This window comes from Capricornis sumatraensis, chromosome 9, assembly GCF_032405125.1.
Source record: "Capricornis sumatraensis isolate serow.1 chromosome 9, serow.2, whole genome shotgun sequence".
NCBI lineage: Eukaryota > Metazoa > Chordata > Mammalia > Artiodactyla > Bovidae > Capricornis > Capricornis sumatraensis.
Genome location: NC_091077.1, coordinates 45,452,227 through 45,478,138, shown reverse-complemented (window position 1 = coordinate 45,478,138; position 25,912 = coordinate 45,452,227). Strand labels below are relative to the sequence as shown.

General features: G+C 39.5%; 1 protein-coding gene across 1 annotated transcript; it reads left to right on the top strand.

Annotated features, from left to right (window-relative positions):
- PPP2CA (protein phosphatase 2 catalytic subunit alpha) lies at window positions 1-24,470 on the top strand. The gene is made up of 7 exons (XM_068979283.1): window positions 1-373; window positions 14,051-14,260; window positions 19,539-19,712; window positions 20,236-20,325; window positions 20,828-20,989; window positions 22,442-22,560; window positions 23,580-24,470. The coding sequence occupies exons 1-7, from the start codon at window positions 272-274 to the stop codon at window positions 23,650-23,652; spliced, it is 930 nt and encodes a 309-aa protein (XP_068835384.1). The 5' UTR covers window positions 1-271; the 3' UTR covers window positions 23,653-24,470.
- Window positions 24,471-25,912: the final 1,442 nt, after the last annotated feature.

Genomic DNA, 25,912 nt, shown 5'->3' with positions numbered 1-25,912 from the left:
ACCCTGCCGCCTCCTGACGCCGGGCGTGACGTCACCACGCCGGCGGCCGCCATTACAGAGAGCAGAGCTTCGGGGCTAGAGCGAGTGGAGGAGGGCAGGGGCCGGTGGCCGAGCACAGAGGGGCAAGCCAGAGGGCCAGCGCTAGCGCCGAGCAGCCGCCAGTACCCTCACAAATACCCCGGGAACCGGCGGCGGCGTGTGCGTGTGGCCCGTGTGCGGGCGGCGGCGCGGGAGGAGCGCGGAGCGGCAGCCGGTTCGGGCGGGTGGCATCATGGACGAGAAGGTGTTCACCAAGGAGCTGGACCAGTGGATCGAGCAGCTGAACGAGTGCAAGCAGCTGTCCGAGTCCCAGGTTAAGAGCCTCTGCGAGAAGGTGAGCTACATCTCGGATGGGGGAGCCGCGGCGGGCAGAGCCTTCCCGAGAAAGAGGCCGCCGTGGGGAGGGTGCAACATGGCGGAGGCCCCGGCCCCCCGAGCCTCCCGGCCCCGCGCCCGGCACGGCCCGGAGGCGGCTCCCGGGCGACCCGGCGCCCCCTGCCTCCTGCGCAGGGATTGGTTGTCGCTGCCACGGCCGCCTAAAATGGCGCCGTTCACTCAACTCCGGGGCTTTAGAGCTTCCGTGCCTTGGCGCGGGGCGAGATGGCTGGGGGGGGGCTAGACTCTGTGAGTTGGAGCTGGGGAAGGTTTAGGTAAAAGAACTTGGGTTCTATGGATTGGGAATGGGGCCTGGGACTCTTCTCTGAGGTGAGTAAGAGGCTTTTTACTGGTTCTCAGGTCCAGAGCTGTCCAGAGGCTCCCCGAAAGGCAAGCTTGTAGACCAGATCCCAGGTCCTACCGAAAGGCCCCACAGTTTTAAGTACTGTCTTGGTTGTGTTCAACGCACCGAGCAGTCTCTTCTAGAGACTTAAGGTGTGTTTTCAAAGAATTTTAAGATGGATCTCTAACCTACGAATGTCAGGTGGTAGTTACAGGGAGGAGTGTAACTTCTTTTTCATAGTTGGAAGAAATGGAGAATTTGGTGAGTCATACTCCATAAGGAACTTTGGATTGGAAATCAAGTGTCGGTTTATGATTTATATGCTGACTCAAATCGGGTAGTGTGAAACCCTTCTCTGAGCCTAACGTACTTGGCATTTTGCCATTTATTTTTTAAATGAGCACCATGAACTGTAAGAGCAGCAAATCTTGTGTCCTAGCTCCTTGTTGGAAAAGTTGTGTATTTGTGACTTTAAATAGTGGTAGTAGTAATAATATATGTCGATTGAGGTTTTACTGTATTCCAGACATTGTGTTTAGTGTTAAAATAATTTATCTCACAGATGTTGAAATTGGAATGTTGTAGTCTGTTTCAGCAAGTGCATTTTAAGTTACCTAATCCGATTTCTTTTTCCCACGGAGTTGGGGAAACAGGTAGCCTGTTGGATTTAAGTCCTATAATTCAGTTTTCTAAAGTAGAGAAAATGATGAGCTCCACCATGAATGCTTCAGCTTAACCTTCTCAAAATTATCTTTGCAGCATCTCATTTTAGTTCCACAGAATTGTGGGATGTCAGCCTTTCTGGAATAGTGAAGGTAATTATTAGACAGCAGTTATGCTGACTTGTGGTTTAATGTGAGTTTGATGTATATGCTCCTAAAACAGGCTGTTTCAGATACTATTCTGTGAGTAATTGCAATTTAAGTGAGTCTAATTCAGATTTGTTTATTCCCAAGCTTTGACAGAAACTATTAGTTGTTGAGATGGCACATCATCTCACTGAGCTGAATTTTAATAGTAACAGTGTCTTCTGTTGCTTCTTGATCCTTAATTCATGAGGATGACATTTGTTTTAAAGGCTTAGAAATAGACTTTTAAGGATCACCTAATGTATAATGTTAGGTCTTAGTGTTTAGGTACTACTGTAAGTGATGATTTTAATGACTTCTAGGGTTGAGTTCTTACTCTGTATAATGACTTTGAGTCAGTAGTTGGCTAGGTGACTAGTCATTTGCGTAGAAAACATTGCAAAAGAGCAGTGATGTAATTAGAAGCCCACGGAACTGTGCGATAGACCTGGACACTAGTCATCTTTCTGCCACGAAGTAATTGTGTCTGACCTTGAGGCAGCCACTTCACTTGGTTCTCCTGTCTATAAGCTAGAATTAAAACAGATGTCCCAAGGTTCTTGCTAATCTGAGATAGTACAGTTCTATTTTAAATTAGTACTGTGTTTAAATATTGAAAACTTACTCAATATCTGTGACTGCTTGCTTTTATGAGAAGAATGAAAAATAATCATGCTTATCCTCAAGGAGACTGAATCTAGTTGGAAGTCAGTCGTAGGTGGACCACACAGGTAGAGTGTTCTTGTTGGAGACAACAGAAGATAATGCTGGCGTTACAGTGGGGTGCTAAAGCTTGATCTGTTTGGTAAATGGCCATTGTTTCCCACCCCTTTGTAAAATTTAGATGTGGTGAGATTAATCAGTTCATTTACTGCATCAAGATTTTAATTCTTAGAGCCAAAAGAAAAGGAAAAAATATTAGAAGCTAGATTTGTAAGTCTTGGATCCTTTCAGGGAGATACCATACAGCTTTCAAAATGTTTTTAACTTGTTAAGTATTCCAAGTCTTAGAGCTCTATTAATGTTTCAAGCTAAGTTAATTTGAAGGCAGCTTTTTAGGTAGATGAGACAAGTTAAAGTACATGACTTAAGATCTTTTGTACAACTCTTTTTAGTGAAAGAAAAAAGTTCTCTTTTCACCATTAATATTTGTATGACCGGTAGCACATCTAGTGAAGGCTACATATTTTGAAAACCTTGAAGGAAAAACTTTGATTAGTATTATAGTTTTTTTTTTTTCCTTTTTGTTTTTAAAGAAAAGATACTTGGTGGAGATGGCTAATTCATAATTTCTTTGATTATAAGAAATGTGTCTATTTATAAACAAGAGTGAATATGGTCTTTATGCTTTTAACTAGTTAAGATCTTCTCCCCCCCAGGATGTGATCTATATCAAAGCCAAGGATGTTGTTGTGTGCCTAGCTCTAGTAAACAGTTATTTTGTTCAGCAGTGGTTTCATTTGGGTATGATTTTTGGCTTTGTGCTTTCATGTCGTACCAAACTTGTGGAGAATGTTGTTTGTATCCAGAGGAGTTCTTTACCTAGGCATGCTATTTTCTATTGCTGTACAAGCACTATAAATAAAATGCAGTATGAGTCTTCCTTCTGGTTGGATGACCTGCAAAATACTTGACCAAGGTTAAATTCCTATATGAAATGGGTAATATTTTTGTGAGTCTGTGTGTGTGTTTAATATAAAAGGTTGTTTGACTTATTTCCATAAAGGTAATTTGAATATCAGGAACAAGCAGTTGTGGGAGCAGCATGATACAACGTACTGTTTTCATCATACGGTCACATACACAGTTCTCTTAACAAGCTTATGAAACAGTTACCCTCATAGATAGAAACCACACCTCAGAAAGGTAGAGAGACTTGGCTACAGCGACTACATTGAGATTGCCTAGTTTTATAGACTTTAAGCCCAATGTTCTAGTCTTACTTCACAGCCTCCCTCTCTTCTGAGGTAGTGTTAATAATGAAAAATGCAGATGAATTGAGGCCAGACTGAATTGCAGAATCCTCAGCTGTGTAAAAGAAAGTATAATTTTTGTTCTGATTGCTTGAAAGCTGACTATTCATGTCACACTACTGTTGTCTCACTCTGTCCTGGAGGAGGAAACAGTAATTATTATTCAGTATTGGATGTGGCTAACTGCATTTGCCTCTCAAATAAGATTAGTGAGGTGAAAACCCCAGTTCATTTTCTGTGTATTCTAAGATAGTGTAAGTCATGATCCAGAGAACGCGCTCTAAAATATTCTAATAAAGCATAATGGACATTTATATTGTTCATTACAGCTTGTTAAAATGCCTTTCTTTTTATCCTCATAGCTACCTTGATCAAGGCTTGTTTGCCTGGGTGTATTTTGTGATCTTCCAGGCATGAATCAGTAGTGCAGTTGTCTTTGAGTTGACTTAATGAGGAAACACCAAAAAGGTGAACAGTTCTTGTTGGACACACGTTTCCCCCCTCCCCCAACTCTGCCTTTGTTTCTCTGTCAGAATCAAGAGTTCTGTGTCTGCAAATATGGGCAGTAGAACTAAGGTGAAACTCATGCTATAAAAAGAATGATGGGCACTGGAAGAGCACTTGAGATAACTCTAGCTTGGTGTTCTTTTTCCTGGTTTTATTGTAAGTCAGGTTTGGCGTTACCTGTGGAAGAGTATTTATTTAGTTTTGAGGAGATAAGCTTTAAGGAAAACCAGGAGACATTGGGTTTGGATTCATGTATGGTGGCTTGGCTTCTCTCTTGAGGGTGCTGAGAAGTAGGAAAAGTTATGTGTGGCATAGAATCAGCCCCCCTCCTGTTACTATTTTCTTTATATTTAGAGCTGTTTCTCTTATTTGCACCTTTTTTCCTTACCATTTCTCATTATCATCCTTTTATAAAAAAACCTCAACCTGCACTCCACTGGGCAAGTGAGATCTGAAATAGAGTATAACTGTGAAGGGGATTTCAACTTCCGGAGCAAAAATTGTAGAAGAGACTGAAGTGGAGAGAGGTCTGGTAGCCAGTAAATGGCTGGGGTGAGTGAGGTCTGAAAGGACTGTAAAAAGCAATCTAGGACTGACTGCTTAATTTTTTCACAGTACAGAGTTGCTGTTGCCCATTGATTTATTGGTATTGTGATTTGGAGTGGATGAACAAAGCAGTGTGCATCTGGGTATTTTCTAAACTATACGTGACCAGCTGACCAGTCACTCTGGCACACCCTGTCCCCACCTCTGCCTTAGTCATTCAGTTACTATCACCAATGGGAATTTTTACCTTTCTGTTGTCCAGAGGCCTGAAAGAAGATTGAGAACCTTTTTTCTAGAGTGCCCTGAAAGATAAACATTAGATAACGTAGTCATGTAAAGTGTAGTTCACACAAGTTATGGAGTGTCAGTGATACTGGTAACTGTGACAGCGTACATTTGTTTTTGGAATACATTCAACCAAAAATTTTTATGCTCTCCGTATATGTACTATTTTCACTATTTAAGTTTGTCTAAATAGTGGTGGTGTTGTAGGAATTTGTTATTGCTCTGTAGCAGGGTTTGGGATTAGTCAGGAGGTTGAATTTGTAAGCTCCAGATAGGGAAGATTGTAGAATTTTTGTGCTATCACGTTAATTGTCTTTCTCTACTGCCCATCATCTGTAAACTAGCAGTGTTGCCTGCTATCTGTTGGGGGGCTTTGACTGCCAATAAAAAAGCTTTTTAGTGATGAAAGTGAAAGTCACTCCAGTCGTGTCCGACTCTTAGCAATCCCATGGCTTGTACAGTCCATGGAATTCTCCAGAACAGAATACTGGAGTGGGTAGCCTTTCCCTTTTTCAGGGGATCTTCTCAACCTAGGGATCGAACCCAGGTCTCTTGCATTGCAGGCAGATTCTTTACCAGCTGAACCACAAGGGAAGCCCAAGAATACTGGAGTGGATAACCTATCCTTTCTCCAGCGAATCCTCTCTACCCCAGGAATCAAACAGGGGTCTCCTGCATTGCAGGCGGATTCTTACCAATTGAGCTATGAGGGAAGCCCTTTTTAGTGATGAAAAGAACTTTAAAGGTCCTCAAGGCTAAGTCACCTTTCATAGATGAGAGAAGAGACCAGACTCAGTGAGGATGAATCTCATTCAGGATGGATTGTTGTGAAAATTTTTTAACTGTGTATATAGCAACATTTCTCAGTTTAGTAGATTAACATTTTTTTTCTTACGCAGAAATGATTGGGACTGTTTAATTCATACACATGGGTATGTTTGTTGCAAGTGAGGCATACTGCTTTAAAGAAAAGGTCAGGACTTCACTGCTGGTCCAGAGACTGGGAATCTGCTTGCCAGTGCAGGGAACACAGGTTCAGTCAGTCCCTGGTCTGGGAAGATCCCACATGCGTGAGGCAACTACTGAGCCTGTGCTCCACAACTGCTGAGGTCTGGGCACCCTAGAACCTGTGCTACCCAGCAAGAGAAGCCACTGCAGTTAGAAACTCGCACATACCGACAAAGAGTAGTTATTTCTCTAGTTGCTTGGGGCAGCTAGAGAAAGCTTGTGAACAGTCATAAATAAATAATTTAAAATATATATTTTTTAATGTTCATTTTGGTCAGAAGTAAGATGGTTATTTGACAGAAACAGATGGGCAAACACACATATTCTCTTAATAGAATTTTAGGATTCCCCTCATCCCTGATCTTTTTCTTTCCATTAGACCCTAAATCAAAAAGCAAAGTGTGAAAGTGAAAGTTGCTCAGTTGTGTCCAAATCTTTGTGACCCCATGGGCTGTACAGTTCATGGAATTCTCCAGTCCAGAATACTGGAGTGGGTAGCCTTTCCCTTCTCCAGGGGACTTTTAAATACAGAATTTAAATCAAAAACAAGTGAAATATTTCGTAAAATATTAGCGGCATCTGATCAGTATAATTAATGAAAGACTAAGTTTATGAAGAAAGATTTGGTAGTTGGAGATAATTAATTCAAGATTCATTTGCTTCTAGAACTTAGTAATATGTCCTACCTTATGTATGACACCAAAATAAAAATCTGGTCACGTATTTATCACGAACTTAAAAAAAAACCTTTTATATCCATAAAGACAGTATGAAGCAAAATGAAATTCTCTTAGGATATTGAAAAACTTCATCATTGCAAACTTACTGTGCTTTTTATTTTATATTTTGAAATATCTTTCCATGCCTCACCAGGATACCTAACATGATTGTTTGATTATTTATTTTTACTCCTTAATTTTTTGGTCACTTTGAGCAGTATGCAAGATCTTCCCTGCAGTAGAAGCATGGAGTCTTGAAAAAAACTTTTCAGATGTCTTTAATTTTTCACTTAAACTGAGAAGTAAAATTCAAAAATTACTTTGTTGTTTGCTTCTCATGTCTTTATGGCTATATTGGTAGAAGATGTATTCAACTGATTAAAATACGAAATGTTAAATTTACTTGAACTAGAGTTCTAATGAACACTAGAATTACCAGATTTTTAATAGAAAGAGATCTAGCTTGTGTGGACACATTGTATAGGAGGAGAAATAACCTGATGCTATATAAACATGGAATAAAAAGTCTGAACTCTTAAATGAAAAGTGTCAGTTAAATCAGAAGATAACACTTCATATCTGAAATAGCTGAGAATGGGTATGGTCTTCCATTTATTACTGCATAACAAGTTGGGCAGTAGTTGGTCCAGTAGTACATAGAAAACAAAAAATGTCAATTCTGTAATGACAACTGAAAATTTCCTGAAAGAAAATGATTGAAATAATAATACATGTATAGATCTGTTCAGGAGCATATTATACAACAGTTTACATTGATCATTATCGTGCTATAGGAAACTGGATCAGTATTCAGAACTTTAGGACACAAATTGAGATGGTGGGCACTTGTAAACTGGAAGGGAATACAAAGAAATGAAAATAGCTTTTGTTGGTATGGTAAAATTGAGAAGGCCATATTCTTATAGGTTAACCACTGAAATGAAACAATCTCTTAGGATTTTATTGTTTTCCAGTCATTTTATACAAAGAATATTTACACTGTAATCACTGTGTATTTTTAAATGTTTTCCTTGATGTAATAATAAAATGCATAAATACGTTGTTTTTTATTTAAAATGTAAAAAGGCACAAATGTGTTGCATAGCTTTTTCTGCTGTGTAAATTACATAGAAATGATATCACTATTGTATATCTTTAAGGAAATTAATATATATAAATGGCTGGTGAATCTGTTGTTGGTTCGTGTTTTCTTTTATTTGCTTTCTTTGAAAAATACTGGCTTTGTTGATCTGTTGATCTATTTTCAGTCTGATTTGTTTCAATTTCACATTGTTATGGTGGTTAGGGATAGTCCATATCTAAGAATATGAAACTATAAAAAATATAAAAGTCTGTAGGTCATTGACCTTATTACCTGATGGTTTTATAGTAGGTTGAAAATAAAATGAGATTTCTGAATCTGAACTCAGAATGCTGAGAGGATATTTATAATAAGTTAATGTTCCTGAATGTTACTGTCCTTTGGGTGAATCTTTAAGTTTTAAAATTTTAGGACATGTAAAAAATTTTAACTTTCTACAGTTACTTGTGATAAGCTCTTATTAAATGGAATAACTTGTTTCAGTTTTGACTTTGTTCTGGGAAGGTACTTACCTTGAATTAATTTATATCCATCTGTATCATTTGACTGAATTTCAGTAGGGGTCCAATAAAGCAATATGGTGCTAGTTACACTATTTTTTAGAACTTGATCTTCATTCTTTTTTCAAATATTAATTATATTAGCTGAGACTGAAGTCCTTGAGAAATGTTTTAGGGGAAATAGAAGTTTGGGAGGGGTGTTGCTTTTGCTTCTGTGAATAATTCAGATGACCTGAGGCTTTAAGTTTTGGGAGTTAGAATACCATGAGAGTGGAAAGGTAGTTATTAAAATTTTTTAAAATGTTTAGTGTTAATTAAGTTACCTTGAAAGTCTGGTTCTGCCATTTACTTTGAGTATTAAACCAGAGAGTTGAGGTTGTATACTTGTCTTTGAAACTGGTGGTTAGTAAAGGCTTGGACGCTAAAGGTGGTGACTCATTAGAGGTCCCTTTGGGTGACCCGTAGAGGGGGCTTCTGTTAGGTGCTTCTGGGATTTATAAGGCCTGTCTCCTTGTGATAGCACAGCTTCTCTCAGACATTTCCATGATTAGTTTTCCTGACTGTAGAATAATCTTTTAACGAGACGTCTGCAGTCTTTTTTGTTGTGCTGTTATAGGAATTTCATCTTTTTGTGTAGTGATCATCTGAGAGCTGGTAAATTGAGAATTTTTTTAAGTGTGTTTTAAACTGGTCCTTTATAAGCTTGAATATTTATTACAATATACTTAATAGTTGGCTGGATTGCATCTGATATATACTACTGATTTATTCAGGATTTAATTATAATTTTTCTGGTCTAAAATTTGCTGGGGAGGGAGGAGCAAGCTTTGACTTTCCCAGGGTAAGAGTGTTCACTTTATCTATACAGTGGCCTTTCCTTTTCGGAGAACAGTGTGGTAGTGTCAACATAAAAATAGTACAAACTGCTGCATATGCTCATAGGTCCACTTCTTGGAATCTTCTTTCAGGAAACATGCCTGGATATGGATACAAGGGAGCAGGTACTGGGATATACATTTCAGTAAACACACCTTGTATCCTAATTCTTCAGGAAGTACTTTTACTTCCAGTGTGAGAAATTGACCTGGTCTGTATGTGTGTGCATTATGAACTCTGAGGAGGCTGCTTTTCCCTTAATACTGTTTCTAGTTTAAAAATGCAAAGAAAACTATTATGTTTCTATGGGAATATAATATGTATATAAATTTTTAAAATAAGACTTCGGAAGGATATACCTCAGAATGCTATGGTTGGTTATTTTGCCCAAGAAAAGTAGAATTCTGGAGAGTGGTCAGAAGGGACATTTAGTTTTATCTGCTGCTAAAATTTTTTTACAAGAATGTATTACTGTTGGGACTTTCCTGGCAGCCCAGTGGTTAAAGACTTTGCTTTCCAGTGCAGGGGGGTGTGGGTTGGATTCTAGTCAGAAAGCTAGGTTCCCACATGCCTAGAGGTATTAAAAAAAAAATGAAACATAGAACAGAAGCAATATTGTAACAAGTTAAATAAAGACTAAAAAATAAAATTGAAGGTAGATACAATGTTTATCATTGTGATTTATCTAAATTGAAATACCTAAAAGGAACAAATAGCATTTAGACTTTTCTTTTATGATTTGAATAGAAATTTTGAGTAGATTATAAGGGATTTAAGGCAGTTACAAGCTCAGCTCTCTGATGACCTAGATGGGTAAGATGGGGAGTGGGGTGACAGGAAGGGAATTTATGTATACATATAGTTGACTCCCTGGTGGCTCAGACAGTAAAGAATCCCCCTGCAGTGCTGGAGACCTGGGTAGATCCCTGGGTTGGGAAGATCCCCTGGAGGGAGGGCATAGCAACCCACTCCAGTATTCTTGTCTGGAGAATCTCCATGGACAGAGGAGCCTGGCAAGCTACAGTCCAAGGGGTCACAAAGAGTTGAACATGACTGAGGGACTAAGCACAGCACACTTAGCTGATTCACTTCCCTGTACGGCAGAAACTACACAACATTGTTAAGCAATTATACTCCAGTTTAGAAACAGTAATATATCACAGGAAATAATATTTTTTAAAAGGCAGTCATTAATGACAGCTTTTTAACATTCATGTAGACTGTAATCTTGCAGGTATTCAAGTGTCAAGATGTATTCTAAAATTTAACTTCTGGTGAAAATAAGTGTGGTAACATCAAGGTAAGATTTACATGGGTTTAAGTAGAACCTATCATTTCATTCATAGTATATACTGAGGACCTCCCAGGTGGCTCAGTGGTAAAGAATCCACCTGCAATGCAGGAGACCCAGGTTCAGTCCCTGGGTGGGAAAGATTCCCCTGGAGGAGAACAGGGCAACCCAGTCTAGTATTCTTGTCTCGAAAATCCTATAGACAGAGGAGCCTAGCGGACTTGAGACCATGGGGTTCCCAGGAGTCAGACGCAACTTGGCGACTGAGCACGTGTGTATATACTAGGTGCTGATAACATTAGGCCCGGTATTCCAAATATTTAATAATAGAATATTCTTTTCAGTAATAATGAGTTGGGAAGTTGGAATTACTCTAGGGAGATAGAGTGTATGTATTTCTTAAGAAATGCCTCTTTTTGAAACAGAATTTTTTTCTAAATTAAAAAATGTTAGATCAAACTAATTAACATTTCTATGTCAGTGGTTGATAAGTGTCCTGAAATAGTCTCCCCAGAATGTTCGGGGACTTCAAAATAGTTCTTAAGCTTGACTGCACCCAAGAAAGCATAGGGTAGGGAAGGAAGACTTATTCTTACTTGGATCCCGCCCACAAAGATTCTGACTTAATTGGGAGAAGTAGTAGTTGGACATCTGAATATTTTTAAAGGTTTTCTTTTTTTTAATATAAATTTATTTATTTTAATTGGAGGTTAATTACTTTACAATATTGTATTGGTTTTGCCATACATCACCATGAATCTACCACAGATATACAGAATCTGCCACAGATATACGTGTTCCCCATCGTGAACCCCCCTCTCTCCTCCCTCCCCGTGCCATCCTGAAAGGTTTTCTGAGTGATTTTTTAAATGTGTTGCTAAGGTTGTGTATTACTTCCTTAAAACCAGTCTGTAGGGGGACTTCCCTGGTGGTCTAGCAGTTAAAAATACCCCTGCCACTGCAGGGGATGTGGGTTCCCTGGTCCGGGAAAGTTGTACATGCTGCAGGGCAACTAAGCCCATGCTCCCAACAAGACAAGCCACCGCAGTGAGATGCCCTCTCACTGCTTCAGGAGCGTAGCCGCCACTCACAGCTGGAGAAAGCCCATGCACAGCAACCCAGTGCAGCAGCAAGTAAATCAGTCCTTGACATCCACGGTTGCTGCTCACAGTGTAGTGAGCAGTGACACATTGGCCACAGTCCCCTCCCTGAGAAAGTCTTGTACCTTCTGTAGTAGCTCTCCCAGGTGGATGTGTTCTGCCTCCTTTTACTTGAGAATAAAATCCCCCCTGTTTGTCAGGCTTCTGTCTTCAACCTAGATATTTGGGCTTTTTTCTTTACAGCTATTATCTGTTGTTTCTTCATTATCCAGAGAACTTGGGTAGCATTTTCTAAGTCTCTACTTATGCCATTGTCCTGGGAGACATTCAGGGCTCTCCCTGAAGACACCAGTACCTATCCAGTATCTCAAAATAAGTTCTTGATTCTCTCAAAATAAGAAGTGCCTTCTACATCTGGGGCATTGTTCTAGTGAAGTGCTGTGTGGACAAGCAGTCCCCAACCTTCTGACATCAGGGACCGGCTTTATGGAGGACTATTTTTCCATAGAGGAGGCTAGTTTGGGGATGATCCAAGCATGTTACATTTATTGTACACTTCATTTTTATTATTATATCAGCTCCACCTCAGATTATTAGGCATTAGATCCCAGAGGTTGGGGACCCCTGGTGTAGATGGTGGATAAAGTGAATCTGGTGATAATTTTTAAGCTGTCACTTTGATTGTTACACGGAAAGTAAATTGGAGGAGGAAGACTAGAAACAGGGAGATCATTGTGGAGGCTAACAGTAATCCAGGTGAAGTGATGGCCGTTTGGATCAGGATGTTGACAAAATATGTAGAAGCATATGGATTGAGATATGTTTTGGAAGGAGTCACGCAAGACTTGTTTGTCGTTTGGTCCCTCAGTACTGGTGGGTGACCTTTAAGCTCTACTCCGCCTCAGGTATCCACAGTCATACCCCTGCTTCTGAAATCCTAAATTCACTCATCAGATCATCTGTCTGTTGGATCTTTGTTTTGCTACTACTTTAAATAGACTTGTTTTCAGTCCATATCCATGCTCTGTTCTCTCCCTGTATTTACTACCTGGATGACCAGCTGTCATTATGGTTTGCCTGGATGCAGCTGAGGTGTTTCCTGGGCTTCAGGACTACGAGTGCTAAAGTCAGGTTGCCCTCACCTTAGTCTGCCCTTGTCTCTGTTTTTCCATACTGTGCTATAACCATGTTAACCTTTCCTGGTTAATTCCTTGGACTTTCATAGATCTCTTTTTGCATCTGCTAATTGTAATCATTCCCCAAATCCCCCTCACCAACCCTGGCTTGAGAATGATCTGTCTTACTCACTATACCTCCAGGGACTAGCATGGGGTCTGGCACAGAGTATCACTCATAGTCGAGCAAATGAGTGGTTATCTCCCAGTCACTCCATAGTTTTTAGCATACAGTAACGGGAAGATCCCCTGAGGAAGGGAATGGCAACCCACTCCAGCATTCTTGCCTATAAAATTCCATGGACAGACCATGGGGTTGCAAAGAGTTGGACATGACTGAGAAACTAACACAAGTGATGAATAAATGTGTGTTGCAAATAAATGAAAGAGTTTCTACTGAGTGGAATATTATGTTACTCTTAAAACTAATGTTTGGAACTTCCCTGGTTGTCCAGCAGTTAAAATTCTGCCTGGCAGTGCAGGGGACATAGGTTTGACCCTGGTCCTGGAAGATCCCACATGCTGAGGAGCAATGAAGCCCCTGTGCCACAACTACTAAGCCTACACATTCTAGGTCCCTCACGCCCCAGCTGCCAAGCCTGTGCTCCACAACCAGAGAAGCCGACACAGTGAGAAGCCTGCACACTGGAATGAAGAGAAAACCCATGCGTGGCAAGGAAGACCCAGCACAGCCAAAAAGATGATAATTAATCAGCAAGAAATCAAGATGAAAATTGAGTTTTCCTGTCTTTTTTTAATTGAATGTGTGGTTACATGGGCAAATGCATAGGATGCTAGTTTTCTAAAAGCAGCATAAAAACCATGTATATTGAATAGTCACAGTTGTAAAACAGTAAATTTGTACTTTGATATTAAGAGGGTAAAAACAAAAACAAAATGCAAAGTTTTAATATCTTCCCCATAATCTTTTTTAAATAAAGTAGGGCTAAGAAATCTCTCCACATAGCCTGAAATCCTAGAGTACATTGTAGTTAGAACTCTAACGCTGAGGAACTAGGTACCTGAGTGTCTTGTTCGATATGACTGCTAATAATGATCTCTTTAGCATTTAGTTAGATGGCAACCGATAGGCCTAAAACTTGTGGTACTGATGGGAAGAATGGGACTGTGCACCTTGATGCATGTTTTTCCTAGGATCAGGGATGAGATAGCTGTTGGATAGATTTTAGGCATGTCTTGTCCTTTTATTTTGATGGGGTCATAATTATCTGCCTATTCATCTTATGCTGAGCTGTCCTTTAAAGCTGTATTAAGTGCAGCTTGTATCTTAAGTGTAGCTAAACATATCTTTGTTTATGTTGTTTAATGCTAAGTGTCTTGGTTTATTTTTCTCCATCTGTAGGCTAAAGAAATCCTGACAAAAGAATCCAATGTGCAAGAAGTTCGATGTCCAGTCACTGTCTGTGGAGATGTGCATGGGCAATTTCATGATCTCATGGAACTGTTTAGAATTGGTGGCAAATCACCAGATACAAATTACTTGTTTATGGGCGACTATGTTGACAGAGGATATTATTCAGTGGAAACAGTTACTCTGCTTGTAGCTCTTAAGGTAATTTCAATTTTATATTTGAGCATTTTGAACTGGATATGACAGCCCTCTTAAATGTCCTTCCCCCCCCCCCCCAATGATTTGTGGTCTTCTCTATCTGCACGTTAGATTTTAGAATAATCTCCACATTTAGGAATCTAGATATTCAGGTTTGGGACTTAATAGATATGTCTATATCTTCATTCTGAATGTGAGGGAATGGTACAGAATATAAAAACGAGTTATTTTCTAAGGAAAACAATGCCTCAGTCAGATGATTATAAAATGCTAGAGGGCTGATTAAATAGAAGTTTTATTTAATAAATTGGAGTTAGAACAGGTAATATAATTAACCTTTGTAGATATTTTTGAAGCATATTCACTACCAGAGCAGCACATTTCCAGTATTGGCATGTTTATATCCCCTGACACAACAACCGTGTAACTAAATTGTACTGAGGAAGAAGTTTTAAGAGGAAAGAAGCTTTGCGTGTATGAAAACGTAAATTGTAGCATTATCTTTAATTCAGAGAAGGAATTGATATAAATAACAGTAAGTGAATATCTAAGGTATGGCGTATCTCAGTGGAGTACTTTGCAGGTGTTAGACATGACATGATAATCTAGTACAATAGAAATGATAAAGAAAACGAGCTGTTTTATACCAGTTGTAGCTTTGGGAAATAGAGATTTGAAGGTAAAACATAAAATGGTAGAAAACATTTTAGGATAACCTTTCACTTAAATTATTAGGCTTTTCTTCTGGGAAGATAATTTTATTAAAGAATATGTAAAAGTGGTAAGATGACTGACAGCATTTTCTAGTATTGGAGGAGCACTGAGATGTGGTTTTGGGAAAAACTGAATTTTGAGCAATTGACAGAAATGTAAGTGTTGATGAAGCAACTAGTCTGAAGCATGTAAAGTGCTGCAAAACATTTTCGGAGGTCTTTATGTTCTGCATCTGTAAATTGAAGCAGTAGAATTAAATGATGGAAAGTTTCTGCAGTGACTGTAGATGCTATGAAAGCAGTCTTGCAAGCTAACCTATACTTAAAGCCCAAGATGCTCCTAATGCTCAGAGGAAGAATAAATATACTGCCTTTTAAGAATTCATGTTTGGGGCCTCCCTGGTGGCTCACTGGTAAAGAATCTGCTTGCCAGTGCTGCAGGGGACACAGATTTGATCCCTGGCCCATGAAGATCCTGTGTGCTGCGGGACAGCTTTCCCGGTGTGCCAAAAGTACTGAGTCAGTTAGAGCCTGTGAGCCACAACTCCTAAAGTCTGCGCACCCTAGATCCCATTCTCTGCAACAAGAGAAACTACTGTAGTGAGAAACCCGTGCGCCTAGAGAGTAGTTCCTGCTTGGTGCAACTGGAGAAGGCCTATGTGTGCAGCAGCAAAGACCCAGTGCAGCCGTAAATAAATAAAGTTTTTTTTTATGGTGTTTGTGTTATGAACTGAATTTGCCACTACCACCTCTTCCCCAAATTCATGCTGCATCCTAACTCCCAGTACCTCAGAATACCTAGCTGTATTGGAGATGGGGCCTTTGAAGAGGTAATTAAGGTAAAATGAGATCATATGGGTCACCCCTAACCCAGTATGACTGGTGTCCTTACAAGAGGAGATAGAGCACAAAAACAGTGGGAAGATGATGAGAAGAAACGTGGAGAAGATGGCCATTTCTTAGCCATGGAAGAGAGACCTCAGAAGAAACCAGCCCTGCTGACACCTTGATCTTGGACTTCTAGCTTCTAGAACTGTGAGGAAATAAATTTCTGTTGCTTGAATTCAGACTTAAATTGAAGAAAGTAGGGAAAACCACTAGACCATTCAGGTATGACCTAAACCAAATCCCTTATGATTATACAGTGGAAGTGAGAAAAAGACTTAAGGGACTAGATCTGATAGATAGAGTGCCTGATGAACTATGGACAGAGGTTCGTGACATTGTACAGGAGACAGGGATCAAGACCATCCCCATGGAAAAGAAATGTGAAAAAGCAAAATGGCTGTCTGGGGAGGCGTTACAAGTAGCTGTGAAAAGAAGAGAAGCGAAAATCAAAGGAGAAAAGGAAAGATATAAGCATCTGAATGCAGAATTCCAAAGAATCGCAAAAAGAGATAAGAAAGCCTTCCTCAGCAATCAATGCAAAGAAATAGAGGAAAACAACAGAATGGAAAAGACTAGAGATCTCTTCAAGAAAAGTAGAGATACCAAGGAAACATTTCATGCAAAATGGGCTCAATAAAGGACAGAAATGGTATGGACCTAACAGAAGCAAAGATATTAAGAAGAGGTAGCAAGAATACACAGAAGAACTGTACAAAAAAGATGTTCACAACCCAGATACTCAACGATGGTGTGATCACTCACCTAGAGCCAGACATCCTGGAATGTGAAGTCAAGTGGACCTTAAAAAGCATCACTATGAACAAAGCTAGTGGAGTTGATGGAATTCCAGTTGAGCTATTTCAAATCCTGAAAGATGATGCTGTGAAAGTGCTGCACTCAATATGCCAGCAAATTTGGAAACCCTGGCAGTAACCACAGGACTGGAAAAGGTCGGTTTTCATTCCAATCCCAAGGAAAGGCAATGCCAAAGAATTCTCAAACTACTGCACAATTGGACTCATCTCACACGCTAGTAAAGTAATGCTCAAAGTTCTGCAAGCCAGGCTTCAGCAATACGTGAACCAAGAACTTCCAGATGTTCAAGCTGGTTTTAGAAAAGGCAGAGGAACCAGAAATCAAATTGGCAACATCCGCTGGATCATGGAAAAAGCAAGAGAGTTCCAGAAAAACATCTATTTCTGCTTTATTGACTATGCCAAAGCCTTTGACTGTGTGGATCACAATAAACTGGAAAATTCTGAACAAGGTGGGAATACCAGACCACCTGACCTGCCTCTTGAGAAACCTGTATGCAGGTCAGGAAGCAACAGTTAGACCTGGACATGGAACAACAGACTGGTTCCAGATAGGAAAAGGAGTACGTCAAGGCTGTGTATTGTCACCCTGCTTATTTAACTTGTATGCAGAGTACATCATGAGAAACGCTGGGCTGGAAGAAGCACAAGCTGGAATCAAGATTACTGGGAGAAATATCAGTAACCTCAGATACGTAGATGACACCACGCTTATGGCAGAAAGTGAAGAACTAAAAAGCCTTTTGATGAAAGTGAAAGAGGAGAGTGAAAAAGTTGACTTAAAGAAAGCTCAACATTCGGAAAACGAAGATCATGGCATCTGGTCCCATCACTTCATGGGAAATAGATGGAGAAACAGTGGAAACAGTGTCAGACTTTATTTTTTTTGGCTCCAAAATCACTGCAGATGGTGACTGCAGCCATGAAATTAAAAGACGCTTACTCCTTGGAAGGAAAGTTATAACCAACCTAGATAACATATTTAAAAGCAGAGACATTACTTTGCCAACAAAGGTCTGGCTAGTCAAGGCTATGGTTTTTCCAGTGATCATGTATGGATGTGAGAGTTGGACTGTAAAGAAAGCTGAGCGCCGAAGAATTGGTGCTTTTGAACTGTGGTGTTGGAGAAGACTCTTGAGAGTCCCTTGGACTGCAAGGAGATCCAGCCACATCCTAAAGGAGATCAATTCTGGGTGTTCATTGGAAGGACTGCTGCTGAAGCTGAAACTCCAATACTTTGGCCACCTCAAGTGAAGAGTTGACTCATTGGAAAAGACCCTGATGCTGGGAGGGATTGGGGGCAGAAGGAGAAAGGGATGACAGAGGATGAGATGGTTGGATGGCATCACCGACTTGATGGACATGAGTTTGTGTAAACTCCGGGAGTTGGTGATGGACCGGGAGGCCTGGCATGCTGCGATTCATGGGGTCGCAAAGAGTCAGACACAACTGAGCAACTGAACTGAACTAAGCTTTCTAATCTCTGTGATCTTGTATGGTAGTTCTAACAGACTTAATACAGGGGAAAGGAAACTTCAGCAAATAATGCTGGAACAGTTGGGTATCCATATGCAAAAAAGTAACTTAAGCTATTTCATACTGTACAGATGGGTCAAAATTAATCAGAGGTCTCAGTCTGAATTACTAAAACTGAAAATTCTAAAATAATACATAGAAGAAAATTATTTTTGTATCCTTGGGTTTGACAAAGATGATTTAAGTATGCTACCAAAAGCACAGTCCATTAAAATGCTGATAAATTGGACTTCCATCAAATTGATTTTTTTGTTCTTAAAGAGATACACTAAAAAAAAATTTGTATTCATATATATTTTTTAAACCTATACTAAGAGAACAAATAATTTTTAAGTGGACAAAACATTTGAATAGATGTTTCACCCATGAAGGTGTATGAATAGTATTAAGTACATGAAAAGATGCTCAAACCTTAGTTATCAGGGAAATGCAAATTAAAGTCAAAATCAGGGCCAGGGGCTTCCCTGGTGGTCCACTGGGTAAGACTGCTCCCAGTAAAGAGGTTGCAGGTTCAGTCCCTGATTGGGGAACTAAGATCCCACAGGCCGTGTGTGGCACAGCCAGAAATAAATCAGACCCATTAGAATGGTTTTCATGGGTAAGGCTAGTCATACCAAGTGTTAATTTGTTGAAGATACATTAGAACCATAGGAATCCACCCAAGAGAATTGAAAGCGTATATGCATACAGAAATTTCTTACATGGCAGTAGGATCATAGAAACATTATTCACAGTAGCCTTAAACTGCAGACAGTCCAAATGTTCAGCCAGCTGATGAATAAAAAGCCAAAACAGTGTAGTCATACAATGGAATGCTGTGCAGCAGTAAGGGACAAACCACTAATCAATATACAGATGAGTCTCAAAAATACTCTGCTAAGTTAAAGAAGCCAAACACACAAAAAACTACCTTTTGCATGGTTTCATTTCTATGAAATTTCTAAAGAAAGCAAATCTCAAGAGAGTATTAATAGTTGCTGAGAGTGGGAATTGGAAATGATTGCAAACAGGCGTGAGGGATCTTTGGGTTAATGGAAAGGTTCTAGAACTGGATTGTAATGGTTGTATAACTAATAAAAAAACCTCATGGATGGGGTTTTGCAGCTGATGATTACGCTTGACATAAAGTCGGTGGTAGTGAGATGGGGTTGGCAGATATCCCGTGGGATAAATATCTGTAGGTGTGACTTCACTTTTGTGTGATGTGAGAGTGTAAGATATTTTTTCCAACAAAATTGGAACTCTGTATTTTCCTGTAGAATGTTTGCTGGGTTGTTACTTGGTTTTTGAAGGAGCCAGCTGTTCATGTTTTCCACTTTTTTGTTCTAGGTTCGTTACCGTGAACGTATCACCATTCTTCGAGGAAATCATGAGAGCAGACAGATCACACAAGTATATGGTTTCTACGATGAGTGTTTAAGGAAATATGGAAATGCCAATGTTTGGAAGTATTTTACAGACCTTTTTGACTATCTTCCTCTCACTGCCTTGGTGGATGGGCAGGTACGTAAGTCTTCTTAAAGCTTATATTGCTAATTATTTTCAGGCATCTGCTTTCTTAACATTTAGGTGCCAGTAACTTATTTTTCCATCCTCAAGTCCTTCTGGGCCCTTATTTTGTGAGGGGCACTGAACCACGGAGTAGGGTGGAAGATACAGCCCATCCATTCTCTTAGGCTGTTTCTGGACATGTTGGGGAGATGTAATTAACTATTTTCTGGTCCCAGTAGACAAGTGCACAGAGAAATTTCAAGAAAATTCTATGAGAAGGAAAATAATAGTCTATGATGAGGGTAAAGTCAAGATCTGATTGGAGTTTGGGTGCCTTAGGGATGTTTTATCAGGAAGAAAAAGTATATTCCATAGTTTACAGTGGGATGAAAGAAAGATCCTGCAGAAACAAGCCCAGTTCTGGGAGAACACAGAGACAGCAAGGGGGCTGGCTGAATGATGTGGGCTACTGTTTGCAGCTTAGTGTATAATGTTTATTTTAAATGAAGGTAATGTTGGAAATCTTTCTTTACAGATCTTCTGTCTACATGGTGGCCTCTCACCATCCATAGATACACTGGATCACATCAGAGCACTTGATCGCCTACAAGAAGTTCCCCATGAGGTATTATTCTTTTTTTGATAATAAAATTTTTTCTTTTCAGAAAATTTTAGAAAGAGCAACTGGTCTTAATTGTAACTTAGTTCATTTTATGTATTTTCTTGTTAATTCTCAAAAATCATCCCAGGTGGTGTGAGCACTCTAATTGACCCTATTCTTCGGAAGCTAGCATTAAGAAACCTGCCAAGATCACGACAGCTCTGGGACTGGGTTTAGGACTGAGGTGGTGACTGTTTTCAGAGCATCTACTTTAATTACTATACTATTAATTAGTTAGGGCTTGTTGCTGTTGGAACTCATTGGTGTAGGCTGTGCATCTTAAAGACATCTGGAAATAATTTCTTACTTAATTTGACACAGATATTTGACTATCTGCAAAACCTTTTACCAGTTTTGGCAAACACCATTCAACAAGTGACTTAGTAGGGTGCTTCTGATTAAATTACTAAGATCACATATTAACCAGTTTTCCGAGAGGTAGTCTAAAACTTTACTTGCTTTTTAGGGTCCAATGTGTGACTTGCTGTGGTCAGATCCAGATGACCGTGGAGGTTGGGGTATATCTCCTCGAGGAGCTGGTTACACCTTTGGGCAGGATATTTCTGAGACATTTAATCATGCCAATGGCCTCACGTTGGTGTCTAGAGCTCATCAGCTGGTGATGGAGGTACGTTTATTCTTTGACATTGACTTGCTTTTTAAATAAACTTAAGGAAGATCTTAGAAAATTTTAAATTATATGGTATTAGTGAGAATATGCATGTATTTTTCTGATGCGTGTACCATTATAGCTTGAGCCTTTTTGATGAATGCACACTAGAATTAAAATCCCAAGCTTTTGGGGCTTCCCTGGTGATCCAGTGGTTAAGAATCTGCTTTGCAGTGCAAGGAACACCCAATTTGATCCCTGGACCAGGAAGATCCCACATGCAGCAGAGTTAACAAAGCATGTCAGCTGCAACTAGAAAGCTGGAGTGCCTGGAGCCTGTGCTCCAGAACAAGGGAAGCCACTGCAGTGAGAAGCCTGAGTACCATAGCAGAGAGTAGTCCCAACTTGCTGCAACTAGAGAAAGCCCCCATGCAGCATTGAAGAACCTCCATAGCCAAAAAATAAACAAATAAAATCTCAGGCTTTTGATCCAGATGTTAAAATGTTCTGAGATAATTCGTAATGACTGAGCAGTGCTTGGGAGTTAAGGCTGGGAAAGTAAGATGGAGGAGATGGAAATATAACAAAAATCTCAATTTTATTACATATATTTAACATGCGTATATATGGAGGAGAGTTTGGCAAGAAATACACCCAAAATGTTTAAGTGATCCTTTGGATGGTAGGATTACAGGTGATTTAAAAGAAGAAACTAAAGGGAAAGGGGCTAAATTCTTAGCATAAAACATTGATTAAGCATACTTACAAAATTAGGATCCAATTTAGATTTATACTAACACAACTCTGTAATTATCCATAAAGTCTGACTTTGCTTGGGATAGGGAAAGAAATTTGTGAACAGTACTTTAAAAGTTACTCATACATTCAGGTGACCTTTGAGGGGATGAGGTTGGAGTTCCTAGAGTCATCTCTCGTTCGTGTCTGGGCAGTTCATGTAATGCCTGTAATGAGGACAGAATCAATAAGGTTCTGGTCTCCAGGAGTGGGTATCTGCCTATACAAGGAATGGCCATATACTCATTCTTACATCGTGTTTAGGGCCGTTGCAATAAGAAATGAGAGAGAAGTAGTTTATCCCTTTGAGATAGGTGGTTTTGTGTTTTGTTGTTGTGTTTTTAGGACTTTTCTTGAGTTCTGCATAGGGAGTTCCTAGTGGTCTAGTGGTTAGGATTCAGTGCTTTTGCTGCTGTGGCCTGGGTTCATTCCCTGATTGGGGAACCGAGATCCCACAAGCTGTGCGGCATGGCCAGAAGGTGGGGAGGGATTGTTGTGCAGAGTATAGGAAATTATTAAATCATTCAGAAACAAAGCAGTACTTTTTAAAAAACCTTTTGGGGAAAAGGGCAGATCTATTTTCCTTCTTGAAGGGATTCACTTTTAGTTGTGTAAATAAAGGAGTAAAATAGAGTTGTTTTTGTGTTGTTTTTTTTCCTGTTCTTTTCCTTGTAGGGATATAACTGGTGCCATGACCGAAATGTAGTAACGATTTTCAGTGCTCCAAACTATTGTTATCGTTGTGGTAACCAAGCTGCAATCATGGAACTTGATGATACTCTAAAATACTCTTTGTAAGTATTCACACCTGAGTAGCTGGTTACCATTACTTGAATATTTGTTTTTTGAATTTTAGTTTTTAGATAAGGCTATAATTAAGGTCCTATTATGTAAGTCATTGGATAGAAAAAAGTATAAAAATAGGGGAGGTTTAATAGTTCAAGAGTTTATGCTAAATCCAGATTCCAGATTTTTAGGTTTCCTTTGAAATACATCAACAGAAACCTAGACCTTAATATTAATTATTAGGATCTTAACTTTTAAACCTATACTTTTATGGTACAGTAAATAAATCCTGAGGATGAAATGATTGTATATACAGTACCTTAGGCTCTTTAAAACTTGTTTAGTAGAATCTTTTCAAATGGTCTCAGAAGGAACCACAGTGTATAGAAGCATGTCCTCTGGCTGATGTTGCCTTGGCTCTTTTGAGAAGGCATTCAGCTAGAAAACGCATGTAAAATGCATGATAAGGCTATAATTAGGGTCCTATTATGTAAGTCGTTGGATAGAAAAAAGTGTAAAAATGTGCACAAGAATGAAATGTACAGCGTGGGGAACAGTCGAATAATACAGTAATAACTTTGGTGACAGGTGGTGGTTAGACTAACATAGGTGACTCTTGCTGTGATTAATGTATAGAAATTTCAAAACAACATGTTACAGTGCTGCTGCTGCTAAGTCACTTCAGTCATGTCCAACTCTGTGCGACCCCATAGACAGCAGCCCACCAGGCTCCCCTGTCCCTGGGATTCTCCAGCAAGAACACTGGAGTGGGTTGCCATTTCCTTCTCCAATGCATGAAAGTGAAAAGTGAGAGTGAAGTCACTCAGTCGTATCCGACTCTTAACAACCCCATGGACTGCAGCCTACCAGGCTTCTCCATCCATGGAATTTTCCAGGCAAGAGTACTGGAGTGGGTTGCCATTGCCTTCTCCACTGTGTTGTACATCTGGAACTAAAACTGAGACTAATATTGATTTTAATTATCAGTACATTGATGTCTTAGAGCAAGTATGTCTTTGTTTTTCAGCTTGCAGTTTGACCCAGCACCTCGCAGAGGCGAGCCACATGTTACTCGTCGTACCCCAGACTACTTCCTGTAATGAAATTTTAAACTTGTACAGTATTGCCATGAACCATATATTGACCTAATGGATATGGGAAGAGCAACAGTAACTCCACAAGTGTCAGAGAATAGTTAACATTCAAAAAAACTTGTTTCCACATGGACCAAAAAGATGTGCCATATAAAAATACAAAGCCTGTCATCAACAGCCGTGACCACTTTAGAATGAACCAGTTCATTGCATGCTGAAGCGACATTGTTGGTCAAGAAACCAGTTTCTGGCATAGCGCTATTTGTAGTTACTTTGCTTTCTCTGAGAGACTGCAGATAAGATGTAAACATTAACACCTCGTGAATACAATTTAACTTCCATTTAGCTATAGCTTTACTCAGCATGACTGTAGATAAGAATAGCAGCAAACAATCATTGGAGCTTAATGAACATTTTTAAAAATAAGTACCAAGGCCTCCCCTCTACTTGTGAGTTTTAAAATCGTTTTGTTTATTTTCAGGGATACTGTTTAATTTAATTGTATGATTTGTCTGCACTCAGTTTATTTTCCCTTCTCAAATCTCAGCCTCATGTTGTTCTTTGTTACTGTCAGAACCTGGTGAGTTGTTTTGAATGGAACTGTTTTTTTTTTTTCCCTGCTGTAAGATGATGTTACTGCACAAGAGCACTGCAGTGTTTTTCATAATAAACTTGTGAACTAAGAGCTGAAAAAGTCAAATTTTAATTGTATCAATGGGCAAGACTGGTGCTGTTTATTTAAAAGATAACATCAATTGATAACTTTTAGAATCTGTAGAATTCTAGGAAAAAATAAAAATCAAGGCCACAACATAATCTCTCTCGTAACTCCTTGACATTCTTTAAATGAATTTCAGGACTTGTTAGTCCAGATAGTATAATTTGTCACATTGCCCGCATGCTGTTTGTGGATTCTTCTTCCTGTGTCTGCAAGAAAGGAAGGAAATCTGTGTGCTCCTTCAGTAAGACCTGATTGGAAAACCATATGAATCAAGATACAAGATATTCACATTTTGTTGAAAGCATGTTTTCAGGTAGAGCTTAACAAACTAATGTGTCTACTTATCAGTCACTGCAGTTTCTGGTAATAAATATTGCTGTGTAACATGGACATTTTAAGATGATTGAGAGATTGGTCAGTTTTTAACAAATACTTGAACATTGCTTGTCACATGACCTTACAGTTAAATTGTCTCAGATAGGATATAGCTCTTAAAATATTTTCCTCTATTAATTTAAGTTCTTTAAATGATACTAAATCAAATGAAAAACTATTACTGGATCATGGTTTAGTGTTATGCACATTCACCCAAGGATAAAAATGGCATTTGAAATGAAGTGGCAGTGATAAGCACATAATGAGTTCCCCCCCAGCCTGTCTTTTATCCTTTGAATAGTATTAGGAAGTTGAAATAGATACTAATACTTGAGAATACCAGGATAAATAAACGAGTTCAGTTTAGTCGCTCAGTCATGTCCGACTCTGCGACCCCGTGAATCGCAGCACACCAGGCCTCCCTGTCCATCACCAACTCCTGGAGTTCACTCAGACTCACGTCCATCGAGTCAGTGATGCCATCCAGCCATCTCACCCTCTGTTGTCCCCTTCTCTTCCTGCCCCCAATCCCTCCCAGCATCAGTCTTTTCCAATGAGTCAACTCTTCACATGAGGTGGCCAAAGTACTGGAGTTTCAGCTTTAGCATCATTCCTTCCAAAGAAATCCCAGGGTTGATCTCCTTCAGAATGGACTGGTTGGATCTCCTTGCAGTCCAAGGCACTCTCAAGAGTTCTCCGACACCACAGTTCAAAAGCATCAATACTTCAGAGCTCAGCCTTCTTCACTGTCCAACTCTCACATCCATACATGACTACTGGAAAAACCATAGCCTTTACTAGATGGACCTTAGTCAGCAAAGTAATGTCTCTGCTTTTGAATATGCTATCTAGGTTGGTCATAACTTTTCTTCCAAGGAGTAAGTGACTTTTAATTTCATGGCTGCAGTCACCATCTGCAGTGATTTTGGAGCCAAAAAAAATAAAGTCTGACACTGTTTCCACTGTTTCTCCATCTATTTCCCATGAAGTGATGGGACCTGATGCCATGATCTTCATTTTCTGAATGTTAAACTTCAGGACACTTAATTGTGTGGGTATAGTAATAAAAGTTTTGCTTTCTACTGTGGTGAATTTGGAACTGATGAGGAAATTTTTTGCATTTCTCTAAGATACTTGGAGAAAATACATTCACAGTATAATTTTTTAAGT

Excerpts from the sequence above, each read along its gene's own strand:
- PPP2CA (XM_068979283.1), top strand. The coding sequence starts at position 272 with ATGGACGAGAAGGTGTTCACCAAGGAGCTGGACCAGTGGATCGAGCAG. Across the intron at positions 374-14,050 it reads TTAAGAGCCTCTGCGAGAAG|GCTAAAGAAATCCTGACAAA; the intron begins GTGAGCTACATC and ends CTCCATCTGTAG. Across the intron at positions 20,990-22,441 it reads CTCATCAGCTGGTGATGGAG|GGATATAACTGGTGCCATGA; the intron begins GTACGTTTATTC and ends TTTTCCTTGTAG.